Source organism: Ruditapes philippinarum, unplaced genomic scaffold (assembly GCF_026571515.1).
Source record: "Ruditapes philippinarum isolate M1 unplaced genomic scaffold, ASM2657151v2 ctg1556_1_1_1_1, whole genome shotgun sequence".
NCBI lineage: Eukaryota > Metazoa > Mollusca > Bivalvia > Venerida > Veneridae > Ruditapes > Ruditapes philippinarum.
Genome location: NW_026866328.1, coordinates 31,680 through 55,165, shown reverse-complemented (window position 1 = coordinate 55,165; position 23,486 = coordinate 31,680). Strand labels below are relative to the sequence as shown.

The window sequence follows — 23,486 nt, the reverse complement described above, 5'->3', positions numbered from 1 at the left end:
TGAGAAATAAAAGCATTTCTAAGGTATAATGGGCCTTTAACATGAATCTTGAAGCATGCTGCAGTCATTCCTGATACAACCTCTGGCTTGCTACATTATTTGTTGATACATTTATCACACATTAGTAAAGAAGACAATTTGTTTCACTAACAACCACTGATAAATAAATGTCTACTTTTAAAACATACCCATAAACTATGGACTGACCTCTTTAAAAAGACAGTAAATTGTCATTCACAAATAAAAACATACAATTATGATTAATTTTACTGCACTGACTATCTTTATCACAGAAATACTTTCTTACATAGCTACATACGCAACATAATATAATATAATACAATAACAGACCTGTCCACCTGTGCATATCAATTCTCAATGCCTAATAACTGTATTAGAGTTTTAAAAAAATCTAATTTAAAACAGGGGTATTTTTATAAGTGACAGAGTTATTTACTCTCGTTTAAAAATGAAGTGACCCTTAACAAAAATTTCAGGTTCCAAAGCAAAATTTCCATGGTTGTAATGAAAAAAAAATCAAAAGTTTGTAAAACCTTACTTGAAAATCTAAGAAAAAAGTGACAAATTATATGTGAAGTTTTTATTCTTGCATGTCTACAAAAGGAGGTGATAGTTATAAGAAGTAAAGAAGTTGAAAGTTTCAAAGTAATACCGCAATAAATTATGCGAGAAAGCATGTTGACTTAAAAAAATAACTAAGGTGTGACACTTATGTTGGCTGAAAAAATATTTGTAGGTTTGACACTGATGTTAGTTGAAAAAAATAACTAAAGCATGACGCTGATGTTTTTGACGCAGATGTCAACACCAAGGATGAGAGGGAGCACTCATTATTCCCCCAATCAGACAAACTAAAATGGATCTACACAAACGAATCATGACAGAAAAATAAAACAGGTCAATACAAAGAGGTCCAAAGCAGCACCATGGAGAGACTTCATCAAATTTTCGAATATAATTCATGATGGTGTTGCCCTTTATATTCCAAATTCACCCTTAAAGATTCCATAAAAATGTGAACAATCTTATATATTTTATAATCTTTTCAACATCTTTGTCCAAAAGTCTTCATAAAAAAGTATTATTTTTTGCAAAAGCATTCTAAAATTTGAACTTTTTTCAAGACAATTTTACAGTAAGTAAGTAACAGTAAGTAAAAAAGCCGTCACAATGCGTAGTAATACATTCAAATGAGTTTATCACATAGGTGACATATTCTGTAAATGCAATAAAACGTAGGAAATAGTTATTAATTTTCCATGGTTCAAGTTCAAATGCCCAGGAATATAATCACCAAGACTAGTAGGCCTGAATGATTAACTACAAAGCATTGTACATTAAAATACTAAATCACAAGAAAAATTAATATCTATTTCCAATTTCGAACATGCTTACAAAACAAGAGAATTGATAAAAATATATTGAACAGCATTGAGTGTAAAAGTAATTTCTCTGACAACATTTGAGCCGCGTCACGACAAAACCAACAAAATGGGTTTGCGACCAGCATGGATCCAGACCAGCCTGCGCATCCGCGCCGTCTGATCAGGATCCATGCTGTTCGCTATCAATTTCTCTACTTGTAATAGGGTTTGTAAGCGAACAGCATGGATCCTGATCAGACTGACGGATGCGCAGGCTGGTCTGGATCCATTCTGGTCGCAAACCCACTATGTTGGTTTTGTCGTGACGCGGCTCATTTGCTTTATTGATGTCTCATTCAACATCATATTCAGAGTATGCATTTGTTCTTAATGCCTTGCATATATCATATAATAATGCACTTGATTGCCCTGTCTTTTTAATAGGGGGATAATTTGAAGGACATTAGAATGTGTAAAAATTAAAAATGTCTTCAAAAGCTTTCAGTATATATAAAAATATCTTCTAACACCCTCATCTCACCTGCATTATCACTTTATAGGGTTATATTTATTTTAATTGTTTTTTTTTTATTGTAAGTCTCTGATCCCTTGTTTTCATTGTCATCAAATTTTACCATCAGCTATCACATTGTTTCATGCATTAACAATAAGTCTGACCAATTTTCTTCACAAGCCTTTATAAACTAGCTGTGAATTGTCCGCCAAAGGTTGGCTTTCTTCCTGGATTCGTTTACTTCTTCTCCATTTTCTCGTATGATATATTCCAACAATTACAACAACAATGAACACTGAAAATATAACACATTTAAATTTGAATTAAATAAATAAAACTCCCCTTGTTGATGAGGGGCTGCCTTTACGGGTTGAGGCAGCATAATTGCAGCCACCGTTTCATCCTGTATGATTGTAAAAGACGACTAAATGGGTTTGAAATATTAGGAGTCTATTGTGTATTCATCTCTAAGCTCCAGCAGGTGAAGTGGTTTTGACCTCTCATGTTACTGAAATTTTGTAACACTGGAGGATAGCACAAATCTACTGTGTTCCGTTAGGGCCAGCGCGGTTTTGCGCTGTCGTCCTAAGGGCGAAATCGCAAAAACACGATACCTTGACGCGAAAAAAGGATGCGATGGAGCGAAAACACGATAAGAGATCGCAAAAAAACACGATGCGAAAAATATCGCATTTTTCGCGTTATGAATATCGTGGTTTCGCGTTTTCGCCATCGCAGTCAGCAGAGCCAAAACGCGAAAACACGATATTAATAGCGCAAAAAACGCGATATTTTTCGCATTGTGTTTTTTCGCGATCTCATATCGTGTTTTCGCCCTCTCACTGCGAAGGCAAAAGCGCGAAAACATGATGCTTTTACATCGCAATATATTAAAATATGGTGGTTTTGCGTTTTCGCCCTGGATCTCCATCATGTTTTCGCCTTCTCGGTCAGTAAGGCGAAAACACGATACAAGATCGCGAAAACACGATGCGAAAAATATTGCGTTTTCGCGCTATTAATATCGTGTTTTTGCCCTACTGGCCGCGAAGGTGAAGACACAAAAACCAATGGGATATCAAGGGCGCAAACGCAAAACCATGATATTCATAGCGGGAAAACGCGATATTTTTTTTCCGCATCGTGTTTTCGCGATCTTATATCGTGTTTTCGTGTCAATGCATCGTGTTTTTGCCCTTAGGGCGACAGCGCGAAACCACGATGGCCCTAACGGAATTCCGTACAAATCATATTTCCAGTTTTGGTGCCATAATTATGACCTAAACTGTGTTGGTGCACCATAAACTATACAAACAAACATTACAACAGAAATCCCTATAGTTGTCTTTTCATATCTGTAACAATACATGTCAATACCATTCCCTTAACATGCATGCTATTAGACATTTCAACAAAAGTTAGACACATTAGTATGATAAGAATTTCAATAGGATAGAATAAAGATAAAATTCTAAATCAAAATATAAAAATTCATTTACATTTTCAGTCTCGGTTGCGATGATGATAAACAACTTATGCCAAAAGTATAGAGCAAGTTAAAAGTGATAGGCCAAGTTAGAAGTACATATCAATGCTCCACTAGACCAAATCCTATAGCGTTGTCTTTAATACCTCACATAATAGAGGATATTTCTTTATTTTTAGTAAACAAGCTATATATCACACTGAGAAGTAAGAAAATTGCAATATTTTAACAAGCACAAAGCACAAATGACAAGTGAAATTGTGGTTATTTTCTCACTTTGATCTGTGATATTCAGAAATCAAATTTTCTTTGCATTTTATGCCTTATATGTAAAATAATCAATTTTTTTACTGTTTTTATAGAAGCATGGGAAAAAGAAACACGTGAAGACGACGTCAGACCTTCAACACTGATCAAACATGAGTCATTCAAGTTTGTAGTCAAAAACTGCACAGAGATATTTAACAATATAAGACCAATAATGATATTTGAATGGATAAATATGCTTTTTAGAACAGAACACAATAATTAATTTTTTCTATGTAAAATTGTACAAATTTTTGGAATAAAAAAAAATATAACGTATGCAGTATAGGTGTGGGTAATATGGATTTAAACACATAGATAAAGCCCAGTATCTCACAGGTAAGCATGAAATAAAACACTTTTATTAGGCATTTAAAGTCAATTAGGCAGAGTGGCCAAGTGGTTAACGCGTCAGACTAGTAATCTAAGGACTGCTGACCGCGTGGGTTCAAACCCTGTCAGGGGCAAGCCGTTGTTTCCATGAGCAAGAAACTTTACACTCATTGCTTAGTACTGATTGGTTGCAGGCAGGATTCAAGAGTGTTTCAATAAGCTTATAGCTTCCAACACAATCAAACTAAAAATAATTGGTATAAATTAAACTAATTATATAATTGAGCCGTGACACGACAAAACCAACATAATGGGTTTGCGACCAGCATGGATCCAGACCAGCCTGCGCATCCGCGCAATCCATGCTGTTCGCTTACAAACCCTATTACAAGTAGAGAAACTGAAAGCGAACAGCATGGATCCTGATCAGACTGCGCGGATGCGCAGGCTGGTCTGGATCCATGCTGGTCGCAAACGCACTATGTTGGTTTTGTCGTGACACGGCTCAATTAAGCATAGTCAAGGTTAAATTTACCTAATATACAGCCCACAATCACTCCTATAAGTTCTCCTGATGGTGTACATTTATTAGATTTGCTGAACCTGAACCAGGGTGTGGCACAATAAATAGGCGACGTCGTCCCTGGGGGACAGTAACTGTTGTCCGGGCATATCTGTGGGGATAATGCTGGATTCTGAAAATTACAAATAATATTCATTACATGCTTTTTGGTGGTTTATAGAAATTATATCAGTGAAATATAAAACTGATATTTCATTTTTTGAAACAATGAAAATATCAATTTGATATTTTCACTGTTTTTGCTGTGCCACTTGTGAAATATACCTTTTGGTGCTCACTTGGTGATATATATTCTGATCTTTCACTGACCTAAACAAATATCCTGTATTTACAACTATGTATTTCTCATTGTTAAAGAAAATTGGACAATCAATTAGTGGCATGATACCTTATACATTTTCAGATATTCCTTATATAACATTAAAATAACCAGGGATTGAAAAAACATTTGAGCCGTGTCATGACAAAACCAACATAATGGGTTTGCGACCAGCATGGATCCAGACCAGCCTGCGCATCCGCGCAGTCTGATCAGGATCCATGCTGTTCGCTTACAAACCCTATAACAAGTATAGAAACTGATAGCGAACAGCATGGATCCTGATCAGACTGTGCGAATGCGCAGGCTGGTCTGGATTCATGCTGGTCGCAAATCCATTATGTTGGTTTTGTCATGACGCGGCTCATTTTCAGAGTCATACTTTCTACAGCCTGAGTACATTAAGCTACTAAGTTCTATACCTAGTCAAAGGGAAATAAACAATATCAAATTTTGCACATGTTTGATATCATTGAATTCTGCATTTGATAGGCTTTTAATAGACACAAAGGATTTTAAATAATTCAAATTGTTTACAAAATATGAAAAATTACTATGCCAAATAACTAATTTCTATCAATGTCCAATAGCCATTGATATTACATCATAACCTTTTGCCAATCCTGCATAAAAAAATAACTTTGAAATTGTAAGAAGGAGTAAATTACACCATCAAACCACACAGAAAAATATATATTTGATATTGTACGCAGGAGAAAATAATACGGTTACCAGTCAATCATTTAAAAAGAATAACTTTGATACCTGTATTGTATGGAGGAGTAAATTACATACATAAAGTAATAACTTTGATATTGTCTGCAGGCAGAGGCAGGAGTAAATCATACCAGTCAATCATGTATTATAAAGAAATATCTTTAATATTATACGGAGGAGTAATTTATACCAGCTAAAAACTTTGATATTGTATGTGGGAGTAAATCGTACCAGCAATGCTTTATAAAAGGAAAATACATAGCTTGAAGCTCACCCAAGCAATATTCATGAATGTTAACATAAAATATAACAATAACTTACAGGACAATAATGCCCATCTGGACATTTTGTACATTGTAGAGAACCAGTTGTATCTGCATAGTAACCGTCTGGACATTGTTCACATAGAGAATCACTTTTTTGTGACTTGTAAGTTCCTATAATAAATAAATATAATAAAAAATAAGTTACAAACATGATCTAACATCAAATTTTGTCTATTTCTAAAAGGAGAAGAATTGTTTTATTTAAAGTGGATTGGTCTACAATGGGCACATTTTTACCATAAGTATTTAAAATATTGATAAAACAATAGAAATGAATTACTTGGATATTCTTATAAAATACTGCTTGAAATAAATAATGTTGATAAAGGTCTAAGTGACTAAGTTTGAACATTAATATGCATTTATATGAATGATAATATTTTGTTCTAGAACATTATATTACATATGTTTGCTTTATAATATTTATGATATATCAGACCATGTATCTCACACTTGCCAACAACTTCCATATATAATTAGTTCATGATCAGCTGTTATGTCTGATACTATATACTATCAACATTAGTATTTGTTGTATCACATACCTTCCATTATAGACTAATTCACTTTAAATCAACACCATTCATTGTGAATCCAAGTAAGGAGTTAGGACTACGTAAAACGACCTGTATTTCAATTACTTTAATCCTTACTCTGCTTGCAACAACAGGTACAGACCAAGGTCAGCTGTCTAATCAATGCACTATTTGCTATTCAAGTCAGTAAATATTTTGAAATTGTCTCTAAAAAAATTGAACAGTTTCATCAAGTTTCAAAGATATTAAGTGTGGTAAGGCTTCTTTAAGGGCAACATACCATGTTTAAAGTTTTTATTCAGTAATTGCTATGCTTTGTGATAGACAGTTGGTGTATTGCAAAGCTATTGGATTGGACTATGATCTTTGATCATACACAATTTGGTCAGACAGGTTGATGTTAGGCATTTATGTACAAATTGGTGCCTTAATAAATAATTACAAAGTTAAAAAAGGTATGTACTACAAATGATAGTTCAGTAACACAAAGTAGAATATTTATGACTAAACCTGAAGGACAATTGAAAGTAGAAGCTTTAGTTAAAAACACTGGGAAATTTTTGTACTAGATTGATCTAAATTTTAGCTTAATATCTGTTTTTCATAATATTTTAGTGCATGCGAACATAACCAAAAATGATTCTCATAAAAATGACCTGGTATATGCTATTATATTATTTGCAAGAAAAAAAATGCAAATTTTGATGGCATCATGCAATGCATGACAGACCTACTGCACAACTAAGATGAAAATTTAATGTAGATAAGCCAACAATATAGATCCTGGTAAAACTGCAAGCTTATACAGGCTGGGCTGGCTTTAAACTTGTTGCAAATGTTAATTATTTTCCATTCTAGCAGGATAAGTGTTACATATCAAATTGAAGTCAAACATACCTGCTTCACACGGTGTACAAGTTATTGCACCTGCCTCTCTAGCCTCCTGACCCGCAAAACACACAGAACACATCTTAGCACCTGTCACACTGAAATTATTATATCTGTATTTAAATCACCATTAAACATGCTATAATTAAATGTTAACACCAAAACTAAACAACACTTATCATATGACTATTGGATATAGGAACTTTAATTTCTCGAAGCTGTTTGTATGAATTAAAAATGTTATGAATTTAATAAAATGCAAACAAACATGCACTAATTGTTGAGGTTTCCCATAATTACTTTTCTTCATTTATACCTCAAAAGATTTTTTAACAAATACTAGTAGATACTAGTAAAAACTTGAATGAGTAAGGAAGTTTTTAAATTAGCTGCAGATTTCAGATAACAGTTTATCACACACCCAAGCCGCTTTTGCAACTCTGCAAAAATGGTATTGCACTGCCGAACATATATTTTGACCTGACATCATTTTTGTTATGCAAATATAGTGTAAAGACGTTCCAAATGTAAGCGTTATACTTTAGGCGCGTCAATGAAAAGTGACTCTTTTTCACGTTATTCGTATAAGTGCATTACTGAATTTATTAAACTCGTTGAATGAAATTATATCATGCTCACCAGAGGCTTGCATATTATAATTTTATTCAACTTGTTCAATAAATTCATTATTGAACTTCATCTAATTTAATATTCTCTCTTTATGTCTACAAAAACTATTGTCTACCAACATCCACTAACACTCCATGTAATTTTATTATGTCAATGTTCTTATTTTAAACAGGAAAAAAGAAACCTGCTCGTTTCCACATACTTTAAATTTTGCAAATTAACTTACTTAGCAAATCTCCCTCTAGGGCATTTCTCACAGTCTGATTTATTTCTAAACGACTGGTAGTGGCCTTCCTCACATTGTGTGCAGTTTAAGTTCAACTCCCCAATCTTGCCACCATTTGAGTATGCCCCTGCAAAAAACATTGTAAGACTGATCAATTAAGTGTTTTTGATAAGGAAATAAGGAAAACTCCAACCAATATTTATTAAATCTTGCTTTAGTACCTACATATCAGCTTGTATTTCAAAAATAACAAGCAAATTCGTTGAATTTATATCCCCCGCCGAGTACTGGTTATTACTAACACAACAACTGAAGACATAAGGCTTTATTTATATATTTATCATGGCATAAACAGTAATATTCTTTGTACATAATAAATATTCAAGGCAATAACAGAGCCTTAACTCGGGTGTTAAATAGTAATATCTGGACATGGCAATGAGATGTAAATTGCTTTTTTGTATCTATGGGAAATATCTATGGTTCCCATAAAGTTTTGTTGAAATCAATACAGCAGTTGCAAAGAAATAGCAATATTGCTCTATGAAGGGTCTGGTCTGAACAAGGCAACATATTATGCACATCTCATCTTGGTATTAATGGTTTCAATAAAGTTTAATTGAATTCCAGCCAGTAGTTGCAGAGAAGTAGCGTGGAAACAATTATTGCTCTATATGCATTCTGCATAACTAATCAAGGGCTATAACTCTTGAGTTAAAGTGTCTGACCAGAACAAGCCGATGAAATGCGCATCTCCTCTTGATATTGATGATATCCATAAAGTTTCATTGAATTACATCCAGTAGTTGCAGAAAAGTAGCACGAAAATAATAATTGCGCTATATGCATACTGCATTACTAATCAAGGGCCATAACTCGGAGTTAAAGTGTCTGACCGGAAGAAGCCGACGATATGCGCATCTCCTCTTAGTATTAAAGGTTCCCATAAAGTTTGGTTGAATTGCAGAGAAGTAGCCTGGAAATGATTATTGCTCTATATGCATACTGCATAATTAATCAAGGGCCATACATGTAACTCTAAGTTAAAGTGTCTGACCGAAACAAGCAGACGATTTGCGCATCTCCTCTTGGTATTAAAGGTTCCCATTAAGTTTCGTTGAATTCCAGCCGTTAGTTGCAGAGAAGTAGCACGGAAACGATTTTTGCTCTATATGCATAATACATAACTAATCAAGGGCCATAACTCTGAGTTAAAAGGTCTGACTGGAACAACCCAAGATATGCACATCTAATGTTGATATTAAAAAAAACTTAAGATAAATTGTAAGAATTTTGTGAAAATGTCTGCCGAGGTCTGGGGAACACCTTACTGAGATTATCAGGTATTATTCAATCCTTTACCTGCTGAAAATGTGTGATGGATTAAACTAGCTTTGAAAATTGAACAGTCCATTCAAAGTTTAAGGGGTTTCAATAATCATGAGAAAACAAAAATTTGAGCTAACAACAGTATAGTGCTTGGTCAGACAGACAGGTTTGTCTGGCCCTGTAGACATAACACTGGTACAAAGGCTAAGCTGTTTTCATTCCAGCAAGTTAAGGATAAATTGTCAAGTTGAAGAGACATAATGTGACAGTAATATGTAACCAAATGTCAGTGTCCGTTATAAAAAATGTACTTTTATAATGTTATACTAAGAAAAAAAATAAGTGTTGTGTTTTACTCCATTTATAATTTTTTTATTTGCTGAATGTACATGTATCAAAGAAAACTAAATAGAAACAGTTTATCTGTACTCTTTCCTTCGTATACATAAAAAAATTGATCAATAAGATGTAAAAGGCAAGATATTTGAGTGCGTCTCTTTGCAAGTTTTTCCTGCAAATTCAATACTTGATGAATAAATAAACAATATACAGTTGTAACATTACATACCTGGTAGACAAGCTTCACAAGTATGTGGACCAGCAAATGGCTTATGTGTCCCATCTAAACACGGTTCACACGCAGACATACCCACTTTCCTGTAAAAGATAATGTACAAAACAGATATAAAGCACAATCTTGTATAACAAAGAGATGTTTAAAACTATCTTATATCCCTTAGAGTCAAAGATACATGAAAGTATCTCTTTCTTTGTAACAAGAAACCATCAGGGAACTATTCTACATGTATGAGCCTTAGTTAAAAAGATAGTGTCAACAAATAAATATCACAATTTTGTGAAACACAGCACCACTGGCAATCAAGGTGCGGACCTTTACCCTAACTGACTTTATTGTCAAAAAACCAAATAATTTCAATTTTTTTTAAAATCCAAAACCAAAAGATACAAAACATTGAAATATGATTATATTGTTTGAAAAATCATTATTTAAACCTAGGGGTGTCACAGTTAGCAAAAATGTTAACCATTTAAACGGCGACTTAATAACCATGTTAAGCATTTAGCCGACTGCACTTAAAGAATTCTTTGATTTTTAACATTAAATATTTTTATTGATAAGATAGCATATTTGGTGTGTATTTTGTTGTACTCAACAATGATTACAAAAAAATATTCTATTATGGAGTTACTGTTGTGCAACAAGACCGTACAAAGACTATAAAAAATAGGTTTTCCAAAAAAAAAAGTCATATGTTGAAACAAATGCAATGTTTGACATCAATCTAACAAAAAAATTCTAAGGTTTTCAGCTAACCTCAGTTACCGGTAATTGAATTTTCTAACCGGTCTTAGACTAAAAACTGACCAAATCCATTTTTAATGGATATACCTGACACCTCTATTTAAACCTGTGTGGTTAAAAGGCTGGACTAAAACATCCCTAACCCTGACCACTCTTAATGTCTTAAATGAACTAGTCCATCTATCAATGTGGACAATACCATTCAACATTTTTCGGGAATAATGAGGTGAAGCCTGGTAGACAAACAACTGGTACAAGTATGTTATCTTATTTTACTATACCTGGTTTCAAGCCCAGCTCCACAGCTTTCACACGATGTTTGTCCAGTCTCATTTTGAAACGTTCCTTTCTCACACCCTGTACAATCCACTGTCTCTGTTTTGTTGCTATAGTAACCCTACATAAACAGACAGAAATGTAAAAATTAAAATTACCTTAACAACACTACATGAGGTACAGAGGAAGTACACAGAAGTACAAAAAAAATTAAAATGGGAAAATGAAAAAAAAAATCAACAAAATGAATATACTATCTGAGGACACTTAAAATATGCTAAGAAAATAAAAATTTAGTCTAACTTTTATCAATTTCTAACACATATTGTCTCAGAAAATATTAAAACATTGTGTCAACAGAGCGAAACTTATAAATTATATAAACCAGAGTGTGCATCAACAGATACTGTTTTAAACATAATCAGACTAACAGATACTGATTTAAACATAAACAGAAAAAATATTTATGTGATCATTATATAAAAAGAAATAGTGATAATTCTACAATACCACTTATATCAACAAGAACTGTCAGAGGACAGCGACGCTCGACTATTCGAAAAAGTTATCACAAGGGTGTTTCAATGAGTATAATAATGCTTACCTATATAAATACATAAAATTGTCCGAAAGGTACAATGGCTTGTTATTTAGATATTTTATCAAGTAAATCACTGCTTTATTATTATGAATGCATAAAATTGTCCCAAAAAGGCACAAACCCTCCAGTAGTTATGGAGATACCAGCTTACAAGCAAAAACTTTAACAAGAATTTCTAAGTCGAAAATGGAGCATTATTTTCCAAAAAGCATATCAGAGTTATGGGACTTGTGCCAGTCATGTTAGATAATCACAGAGAACAATTGACTGAAGTTTCAATCCAATCCCTTCACTAGTTATGGTGATACCAGCTTACTCGCAAAAACTTCACTAAGAATAACTAAGTCAAAAAAGGGGCATAATTATCTAAAAAAGCAATCAGAGTTATTGGACTTGTGCCAATCAAGTTAGATAATCATAGAGAACAATTGACTGAAGTTTCAATCCAATCCCTTCACTAGTTATGGTGATACTTACTTACACACAAAAACTTAACCACAGGGACACCGACGCTGACAAATGGGTGACTGCATTAGCTAAAAATGTTTATACCATTAAATCATCATTTTCACTCAAAACAAGAGAAATAAAGAAGGCTGTAACATGTTGGCTATAGGTCATGGACAAATTATGAATTTGGACTTGGTTAGTCCCAAGCTCTAATTACATTTGGGTACCCGCTCAAAGTTGTCAAAGACAAAGATGATGCACCAGCTGAACATGATCTGCAATGGTTGCATGGACAGAAACAGTTGTCGTCAGCAGGGAAGTTTTAATTAACATAAAGTATATAAACAAACCTTTTCACATTTTGAGCAGGAAATTTGACCAGTTTTGTTGCTATAGTAACCTTCCTCACATGGTAAACATGCTTGAGCAGCAGCAGTATCTCTGTATTGGTATAAAATTAAAGGGATACAAATGTATTTAGTTTGGCTTTGAAAAAATAGATCAAATAAACACTGCAGATTATTATAATTATATTTTTTGTACAACATTTTGAAATAATCCTTTAAACATATTTGACAAGTTAAATTTTTAGAATTCAACGATCTTCCCACTTACCATAACCATAATGATACCGTAAAACTTGTGAAACAAAGTTTAAAGGTGACTTAAATAGGTTATTTGTGTTTTTTCTATTTGGATTCTTAAGGCCATAATTCAAAGTCAAGCATCACATGGTGACAGTCATAATTAACAGTTTGTAGAAACAGTTTTTTTTTTAGAATTTCAGATCTTTTCGCTAGTACAGACTAGAAATGTGTCATCATGCCACGGATGCCCCCGCATGCAGCCAAAATTTCAGATGGTGCATTAATTATTTTTTTCATTTTAAGTTCAAAAGCCCTTAAAACTTTTCAATGTTAACAAAAACCATTTTCATACAATGTTCAAGGCACTGAAATTATTCAGTCTTAACCTTTTAAAAATAGCATATTGCATATTTGTAGCCAAAATAATGGCTAAAAGTATGAGTGCTGAAACTGAAAGTTCAAAATTTTTCCAACATTCAGGAAAGATAAGTTTGTCTAAAATCATTGAACCACGACCAAATTCAAACTTAAACTGCTTATTCCTAAGCTGTATCTATATTATTTTCAAAGTGAAAGGGACATAACTCTGCCAAAAAATCATCAAACCATGACCAAATTCCAACTTGACCTGCCCATTCCTTTGACATATCCATATGTCAAATTAAAGTTGAATATGTAACACTGTTGGGTAGATAATGAACAGAAACTGTAAATTTCATATTATTTTCAAAGAGAAAGGGGCATTACTCTGCCAAAAATCATTGAACCATGACCAAATTCCAACTTGGCCTGGGCATTCCAAAAACATATCCATATGTCAAATTTGAGTTGAATGTGTTGTACCATTGGGGAGATAATAAACGGAAACTGAAAATTTCATATTACTTTCAAAGTGAAAGGGGCATAACTCTGCCAAAAATCATTGAACCATGACCAAATTTAAACTTGACCTGAGCATTCCTTTGACGCATCCTTATGTAAAGTTTGAGTTGAATGTGTTGTACCTTTGGGGAGATAATGAACGGAAACTGAAAATTTCATATTATTTTCAAAGTAAAAGGGGCATAACTCTGCCAAAAGTCATCCAACCATGACCAAATTCGAACTTGACCTGTATTTTCTCATGACATATCCATATGTCAAGTTTGAGTTGAATGTGTTGTACCGTTGGGGAGATAATGAACGGAAACCGAAAATTTCATATTATTTTCAAAGTAAAAGGGGCATAACTCTGCAAAAAATCATCGAACCATGACCAAATTCGAAATTGACCTGTATTTTCTCATGACATATCCATATGTCAAATTTGAGTTGAATGTGTGCAACCGTTCTTAAGATAATGAACGGAAACTGATGATGACGGAATGACGGAAGGACGGAAGGATGGAAGGACGGAAGGACGGAATGACGGAACAGGGTTACACTATATAAGCCCCGGCCATTACATGGCGGGGGCATAAAAATATCCAACAAGGAGTGTTTACTATTTACTATCAAACTTTAATCATTTATCACTTGTTAAGAGCCTAGGATTAATGAAAAATGTAAAGTTATTTTGACTTCTACCTGTGCACCAACCATTTCCACTTTGATGGGTATAATGTCACTTTAAGATCCACAGATCTCAGTCATTCGAGTCTAATTATCATTTGTTTCTAAAACCCTGATTTATATTATTCATGAGGGATAAATATTTTGTCTCTTGCTGAGGAATAGGTGATAACTGTTTAGTTATCCATGAAAGCTGGTTAGGTGAATTGATTGTTGAAAGATGACCAAAAATATGCTTATATCGTCATACATCGGTATAAAATTCAAATTCCATTATTAACTTACATATGAAAGCCCATTTCACATGGTTTACAGACTGCACCTCCTGTAGTGTTCTGGTAATGACCTTTGAACAGAAAAAGTTAAAATTCTATTGTCCGATCACAAAATTGAAATTTCAAAATGTAAAGATTCGGTGAATACAGACTTTCCAAGTAATATTGTAATATATTTGGGCAGCTCACAAAAATAGCATTTAAAGCAAAATATGTCTAAACTTTAATATATGAATCATTGGTATAAAATAATCACATAATTTCATCTGAGATCCAACTATCATATGAAAGAGATGTCAACCTAGCAAGATGTCATTAAATAAATCAATTGTTCATGGGACTAAATCACTTAAAATGGAAGACTTACCTGGTTCACACTCCTTGCACTCGGATGACCCTGTTGTGTTACTATAGTGACCAATATCACAAAGTTTGCACTCGGAAGAACCGTTAGTATCTATAAATTGACCTTCAGGACATGGATTACATGTGGGTGAACACGTTTCATTGCTATAGTAACCTTGATCACATTGCTGGCATTCAACGCAACCTTCTTTACTGAAATAAGTGCAGAAAGGTCAGAGCAAAGAACACTAAGAATTCATTTAATGTTCTAATAATTGATAAATATTCTACATACATGTCTTGACAAAATTGAATGGCAAATAAACAGTTCATATGTACGATATAGGTGTCTACAACAACTCTTTCAATTTTAACTACCATGATGACTTGAATTTAAGAGTTATGGAAGAAAAGTTCACTTTTTGGACAAAAAAGCGATAAAGTCATTGCTAAAGATTTGCTTCAGCAATGGAAAGTCAAGGATTCAAAACAGGACAAGTTCATTACACAAATTCTGCAGGGTATAGATAGATTAAAACAAAGTTATCAGTTTACATACTTGCAATAATAGCCTTTATCACAGCATGGGCATTCTATCCCACCTGTTTCGTTTTGGTAGGTGCCTGAAAAAACAATGCATTAATGCTAATTGTAATTCAACTTCTAGCTGCTGGTAGAATATAACTAAAACACAGATATGGGAAGGAGCTGAATAATTAACAAAATAGACAAATACATGTACCAAGTGACAGAAATTGTCACAAAACAACGTTTTTGATACAAAACTAGGTTTTTCATACAAAACTAGGTTTTTGATAATGTTAAAAATTAGACCATTTACATGTGACAATTTTATCGAAATCTCCTGGTTTACATTTGTGTATGTTTACAGTGCTCAATTTACTACATGCAATGTTCACAAAACAAAACAAATATATATATAATCTACAAATTTTAATCCTGTTTACCAGCATGGCATTGTGCACATTTCTTGGTTGCTTCACTTCTTGTGAAGCGTCCTCTCTCACAAGGTTCACATTCTGCTTTCCCTTCTTGTCTGAAATGTATTCAAGCACATTTACATGATTGTATATACACATGTAGATAATTGTGTATAGAATGAAGTTTGGACTTATTAGTAATATATAAAGCTATTCATTACATAACTGTACACATATTTCTACTTTTAATTTATATACATGTATCATTTGCTTAAATATGACCAGACAGAAAAAAATCTGCATGAACCTCAAGTGTAATCCTAAATAACATTTCTGACATAGTTTCATTACTCATTACATCAAAAATATTTCTAAATTTGACAAGTTATATCATAAAAGTACATTTGTGCTGTCGGAGCATGTTCTGCACTGTTTCTTTTTCAGCAGTACTTATTTTGATGTGTTCCCCCTAAAATAATGAATGGTTTTGTCCACATTGAAAGATGGACAAGTCCATTTAATATATCTAAGGTGATGAGGATTAAACTCATTCAAATGTGTGGATCATGTGCCCATGGTTAAATCAAGTAAGTATTGAGTCATGTTTTACAGGAAATAATTGTATTACATTAAAGATCCTGTAACACAATTTTTTCATGGTTTTATTTCATAAATATGATGCTCAAATTAAGATTTGTCAATATTGTAAGTTCCAATAAGCATTATTTATAAAGATATTACCCAATTTAACATTTCATGTAAATAAAGGGAGGTAATTAGAAATTTATTTTCTATAAATTCTAAGTCAAATTTTGTAATAAGAAATGAATGCCTGTAATTTATTGATTAAATAAAATGTGCACAAATATTTGCAGTACACATTTTACATATTCTAACATGTTTGAAAATTGTTTTATTTGCATAAATTTGTACATATATAATTGTTTGCTAGTGTGGTATTCACACAGTAAAAATATCAATCACAAAACATACAGGATCTTTAAACTATTTAAATGACCTTTAACCATGTAAAAATTTCAATACTAAGTCTATCTACTAGGTATTTCTTCTTAACCACATGATCAAGTACAGTAACTGTATGGGATGTTTAACAATACAATTGTTAAGGACAATAAAGTAGTCTGACATCATGAAATCATAGGATAACAATGGCTATATAATGTATATCATTTTGTACTTTTAAACTGTGTAGCCTAGCTTTTAACACTATCTTTATATCATGTGACCTAATTAACATCACAATATATACTTATGTTTGATATATTTTTTATTTTAAACAACAATTTCAACAAAATTTATTTTTGTCATATCTCAACAGTCAGTTAACCTAGCTGGCTAACCTGGACACATAATGGTTAACCAGTAATTAGCAATTTCTTCAAAAGTGACTCACTACTTATCCAACATGATTTCTGAACTATCCATTTATACCAATTTTTGGGGAGAAAATTAAAATGTAGACAGCTAACAGTATATAGTGTGGTCAGACTGGATTAAAAGCTAATCACTTTTGGTTGCAGCATGGTAAAGGTTAAAGGCACATTATGCTTTAGAAATTAATAAATTTTTCCTACATAAGAAAGGGCAAACATGAGTATTGTAATGTAAGATCCTGTAACTCAATTGTTTTATGGTTTTATATCATAAATATAATGCTCAAATGAAGATTTATCAATATTTGTAAATTCCAAAAAAGCATAATTTGTAAAGATATTACCGAATTTACATTTCAAATTAATAAAGGGAAGTAGATTAGTAGAAGTCTAATTGGAAATTTATTTTCTATAAAGTCTAAGTCAAATTTTTTCAATAAGAAATGAATGCATATACTTTGATGATGTACACATTTTTGCAGTACATATTTTACATATTCTTCATTGTTTGAAAATTGTTTTAGAAGCATAATTATATTCATATATAAAATTTCATTTAAATGTGGTAACAACCTTAATTACAACATACAGGATCTTTAAATAACAGTTTTACAGCATGTTAGATGCTTATTAGCAAAAGAATGCAATGCTGAATGTGAAATTATTTGTCAAAGTAGTATTTGACTTCCATATAAAGTACTAAGACTATAAATGTACTTATACATTCTGAAAAGCAAAAGAAATAAAAGATGGTTTAGGTAAATGACCAATGAAGTATCTTTTTTAAACTTTAATAGGACACCAAAGATAAAAAAGATTTTGAAAAATAAAAATAAAAACATTTCTGGGGCATAATGGGCCTTTAAGGAGATTTTAAAGACATACGGTTGTTCATGTCCTGGTTGGCAAGGAGAACAAGATGTTTTACAGTAACCTGTCTGATTGCAGCAAAAACAATCTCTTGTTTCTGAAAAAAGAAAATGGAACATTTCAGGAAAAGAAAAATACATGACAGAATTTACTAATAGTTTAGATTTTAAACTTTCTGCAAGTGATTGCAAAAGAAGCATTCTCATTTTTGATATTGATCAGATGGATAAGGGTTAGAATTTTGATAAATTCATGGATGGAATCAGACTGCTCTTTGTGAAATTCAATGCCATGCAATGTATTGTATTATAATAATTTTTAGCATTTATTAATAGTGTAAAAAAGGTACATGTAGATTATCAATTGTTGACAAAGGGCATTATGTTTACATCTTACTACAATGATCAATGTCAAATAATACTTATAAGGACTCCAATGACTATTTTTTGACATGACTGGACTGGAAATCAATTTTCAAAATAAATTTTCTATTTGATGTAGATCTAGACAATAACTTGTGTGCCCCAGCTGATCTATGTAAGAAAAACTCAAATTTTAAGTTCACAGGCTTTTTGTTAATATTTCAGCATGTGAAACTAAAGATAATATTCATATGAATTGAAAGCTTAAGTTTGTTAAAATTTTGGGGACAATCTTGACTTAGTTAAGTATATTATAACTCAAGATACAATGTAAATTGTAAATCATCAAAGTTATAGGTAAACTTTAAATAATACCTTCATCTGCAAAATATCCTGGATCACAAATCTTACAATCTTTAAAAGTTGTGTTACATTCTATACTGGACTGGAAGATCTCTGAATCTATTGAAGTTATTGAAGGTACATACACAAATAGTACCAGCATCAATATACCTGAAAAAAGAAATATTTGGACAATTATTTCTTTTCATAATTTAGATATTATTATATGAGTAACACAGTAAGTTATAGAATCACATTTGATAATCCCCATTTAATCCTTTAATCCATTAAATTCAGAGAGCAACACTATTTAAAAAGAGAGTGAAATTCCAACAATAATCCCAGTCATGAAGTTTGTTTGTTTGGGTTTTACGTCATACCTACACAGTAAAGGTCATTTGGTGACGTTCCAGCTTCACTGGTGGAGGAAGATCTCAGGTGCCCTTTCTTGCATTATTTCAGACAGGAACAGGCACCTGAGTAGAACCACTAATGTTGGATAGCTTCCTTACATGAAAGAATCCAAAGTCCCTTTAGGGATTTGAACCCACAGCAGTGAGGGTAGAGTGGTTTAAAGTCAAACAACCTATGACGCCCCCAGTCATGAAGTAAGAAACGGAAAATAGAATACACATACACACAAAAAAAGAAACCATTATGGATAGATTATATTGTAAATGACATACTGCTTGTTCATTCTTGATAGCCTAATTTACAATTCTTTAAAACAGATTAAGGTTTAAATATAAAACAATATATACTGAAACAGCAATAGAATGAACTCTGAAGAAACAAGATATGTTTGTAAAACATGTATGCCCCTATCAGCAGCCAATTATTCATGTGATAAGGTAATTATGCATGACTTCTGACCAAGTGATCAAACAATTAATAAGGGTTATCAAGTATCTACTGGTCATGACCTTGACTTTTGAGCCCTTGACCCAAAACTCAATAGGGGTCATCTGCTGGTCAAGACCAATCATCATACAAAGTTTGAAGTTCCTAGGCCTAAGGGTTCTTTTATTATTGATCCGAAACCGTTTTAACATACAAGGTCAATGTGACCTTGACCTTTGACCCCAAAATCAATAGGGGTCATCTGCTGATCATGACCAATCACTATGCCAAGTTTGAAGTTCCTAGGCCGAAGCATTTTTAGTTATTGATCAGAAACCCTTTTTACTTACAAGGTCAATGTGACCTTGACCTTTGACCCCTTGATCCTAAAATCAAAAGGGGTTATCTGCTGGTCATGAAAAATCACAATACCAAGTTTGAAGTTCCTAGGCCTAAGCATTCTTAAGTTATTGATCAGAAACAGTTTTTACTTACAAGGTCGATGTGACCTTGACCTTTGACCCCTTGACCCAAAACTCAATAGGGGTCATCTGCTGGTCACCACCAATCATCACACAAAGTTTGTAGTTCCTAGGCCTAAGCATTTTTAGTTAAATGATCGGAAACCGTTTTTACCTACAAGGTCAATGTTACATGACCTTTGACCCCTTGACCCTGAAAACAATAGGTCATCTGCTGGTCATGACCAATCACCATACCAAGTTTGAAGTTCCTAGGCCTAAGGGTTCTTAAGTTATTGATTGGAAAGCATTTTTACCTACAAGGTCAATGTGACCTTGCCCTTTGACCCCTTAACCCCAAAATCAATAGGGGTCATCTGCTGGTCATGACCAATCACCATACCAAGTTTGAAGTTCCTAGGCCTAAGGGTTCTTAAGTTATTGATCGGAAACTGTTTTTACCTAAGAGGTCAATGTGACCTTGACCTTTGACCCTTGACCCCAAAATCAATAGGGGTCATCTACTGATCATGACCAATCACTATACCAAGTTTGAAGTTTCTAGGCCTAAGGGTTCTTTAGTTATTGATCGGAAACTGTTTTTACCTAAAAGGTCAATGTGACCTTGACCTTTGACCCCTTGACACCAAAATCAATAGGGGTCATCTACTGATCATGACCAATCATCATATCAAGTTTGAAGTCCCTAGGCCTAAGGGTTCTTTCGTTATTGATCAGAAACCGTTTTTACATACAAGGTCAAGGTGACCTTGACCTTTGACCCTTTAACCCAAAATCAATAGGGGTAATTTACTGATCATGACCAATCACCATATCAAGTTTGAAGCTCCTAGGCCTAAGGGTTCTTTTGTTATTGATCGGAAACCGTTGTTACCCAAGAGGTCAATGTGACCTTGACCTTAGACCCTTTGACCCCAAAATCAATAGGGGTCATCTACTGATCATGACCAATCACCATACCAAGTTTGAAGTTCCTAGGCCTTAAGGTTCTCTACTTATTGATTGGAAACCGTTTTTGCTTACAAGGTCAATGTGACCTTGACCTTTGACCCCTTGACCCCAAAATCAATAGGGGTCATCTACTGATTATGACAAATCACCATACCAAGTTTAAAGTTCCTAGGCCTTTAAGTTCATTAGTTATTGATCGGAAACCGTTTTTGCTTACAAGGTCAATGTGACCTTGATCTTTGACCCCTTGACCCCATAATCAATAGGGGTCATCTACTGATCATGACCAATCACCATACCAAGTTTGAAGATCCTAGGCCTAAGGGTTCTTTAGTTATCACTCGGAAACCATTTGGTCTACGGACCGACAAGTGCAAAGCAATATACCCCCTTTTCTTCGAAATGGGGGCATAATTACTAAGCATGCCTGGAGTCAGATGTGACCCTGCACCACACCACTTAAGCACATGAAATAGCAGGGACTTTACAGAGCAAAGGAATGATAACCATGTATTTACCATTAAAATCCCTTTGTACCTTTGTACACCAGAATTGTTTTGTAAATACAGTTAGAGGAAGGGTTGGAATATGTAAGTTGGGGTGGGGGGAGGTATATACATTGTATGAATGTATGGGAGTTTCATCTGCATGTGCAACAAGGATCTATACACTAGTATAAGTAACTAAGGGGACATTATACAAAATAAGACAAGCAACTACTACCGTCTGTGTATCATACTGTATGTGTTGCTAGAACAAGAGTTGTGTTTACAAACCATTTTTACCAAGACAATTACTACAGGCCTGTTAAAAACATTTCCCTATATTTTGTATGGTTTGCTTATTTCCACTATGTTTAACTGACAAGAAGATATTCTTTCAAAAAGATCAACACAATATATAGTTTTTCTTGACAAGAAAATATGATGCAGCATTTACCAACAGTAGCTTGTTCTGCATTATGTCCCAGAACTAACATTGTAAGGTCTAATCATAGAAAGTTTAGGTAACATTGACATTACTTAGCTAGAGTTTGTAAAATTATGACAACCACTAGACTTAAGAATCTGTCCACAGCTATTTTTAACATTATAATTTTACCCAATAATACTTCTTCATTACACCCATTAAGTTCATCATTATCAGCTCTATATGAACCATGAAATTAACAAAGGTATATCTGGTGAATAATATAAGTTGTTTCCCTTATCTTCGAGTAAAATCAATATCTCAAATGCTAATTTTAAGTAAAACAATACAACTTTAGTCATTTTTAAACCACTCAAGTACGTTTTTTGTGATATAATGTCTGATTTTAAAATTTATTACACCAATGAAAAGCTTGTGATCTAAGCTTCATCTCAATATATATTTCAACACATTGTTCGACACTCAAGGTATTTAAATTAACTGGTAATCCTACCACAAATCAGACCATTTTACATACGATTTATACAGTGAGATACGCCACCAGTTATCTTTACTAAAAAATACTGATAAGAATAGCCTGTTTTCTGCTATTTCTTAAACTGTCAATTGATGCATATATATGATTCTCTACAAAATCACTCAGATTACTTTTAGGGTTATGGACCCTATGTAGATTTAGTTTTATGGTTAAGGGGTTAGGGGTTACTCCACCAAGATTACAAATTGGAAACAAAGATTTTGCTGCAGACAGATTCTAAAAGTGCTTCGTAGATGTGTTTAGCTACTTCTTTGCTTCTCTCTATTTGACTTCCCTTGTCCAACAAGCACTATAAAAAGGCTTGTGTACATAGACCTATATTAAACAGTATAGATCTAATATATTTTGAACTTAGTTAGGCTTAATATCGTTACCCATGCCAATTCTATCTAGTGATTTCATTTCTTATTATCAATTAAAATTATAATTTCATACCTTTCAGAAAAAGAATTTTTCTTAACATTGTCATTAAACACATTGATCACGCTATGTCATGGCTTTGAAATAACTTCAATGATGCTATCAATTCCTTCACGTCGTCTACCATTTTGATATCATGTGACTTTTGTCGATCAGGGGAGGCAATTGGACATTCTAATCGACGGTCTCCGGTGTCCGAATTTTAATCGGAAAAAAGACGGTTTTCCCCCGCCAATTTAGTACAATGCAAACAAAATTCGTAATATTATCACAGTTCAACTCCATGATATTATTGTATTCTAAAATTCCTCTTTTGGATCCAATATGAATATAACTGATTACAGTATGATTAATGCAGATACATTTAGTTATTCTGAGGCATAGATTTACTCAGAAATCAATATTTTTTTTAATTCTTAAGAAATGTAT

At 33.2% G+C, this 23,486-nt stretch overlaps 1 protein-coding gene across 1 annotated transcript; it reads right to left on the bottom strand.

The window, feature by feature from the left end:
- Positions 1-210: 210 nt before the first annotated feature.
- On the bottom strand, positions 211-23,207 carry LOC132732144 (multiple epidermal growth factor-like domains protein 9). Its single transcript, XM_060718509.1, has 15 exons — positions 23,073-23,207; positions 18,930-19,067; positions 18,208-18,289; positions 15,956-16,044; positions 15,547-15,610; positions 15,010-15,200; positions 14,653-14,713; positions 12,580-12,670; positions 11,184-11,299; positions 10,147-10,235; positions 8,250-8,376; positions 7,403-7,491; positions 5,965-6,080; positions 4,560-4,719; positions 211-2,194 (listed from the first exon to the last, which is right to left on the bottom strand). The coding sequence occupies exons 1-15, from the start codon at positions 23,113-23,115 to the stop codon at positions 2,073-2,075; spliced, it is 1,578 nt and encodes a 525-aa protein (XP_060574492.1). The 5' UTR covers positions 23,116-23,207; the 3' UTR covers positions 211-2,072.
- Between the last annotated feature and the right edge of the window lie 279 nt (positions 23,208-23,486).

Excerpts from the sequence above, each read along its gene's own strand:
- LOC132732144 (XM_060718509.1), bottom strand. The coding sequence starts at position 23,115 with ATGTGTTTAATGACAATGTTAAGAAAAATTCTTTTTCTGAAAG. Across the intron at positions 11,300-12,579 it reads CCTGCTCAAAATGTGAAAAG|GGTTACTATAGCAACAAAAC; the intron begins GTTTGTTTATAT and ends CTGTTTATGTAG. Across the intron at positions 10,236-11,183 it reads GGAGCTGGGCTTGAAACCAG|GAAAGTGGGTATGTCTGCGT; the intron begins GTATAGTAAAAT and ends TATCTTTTACAG.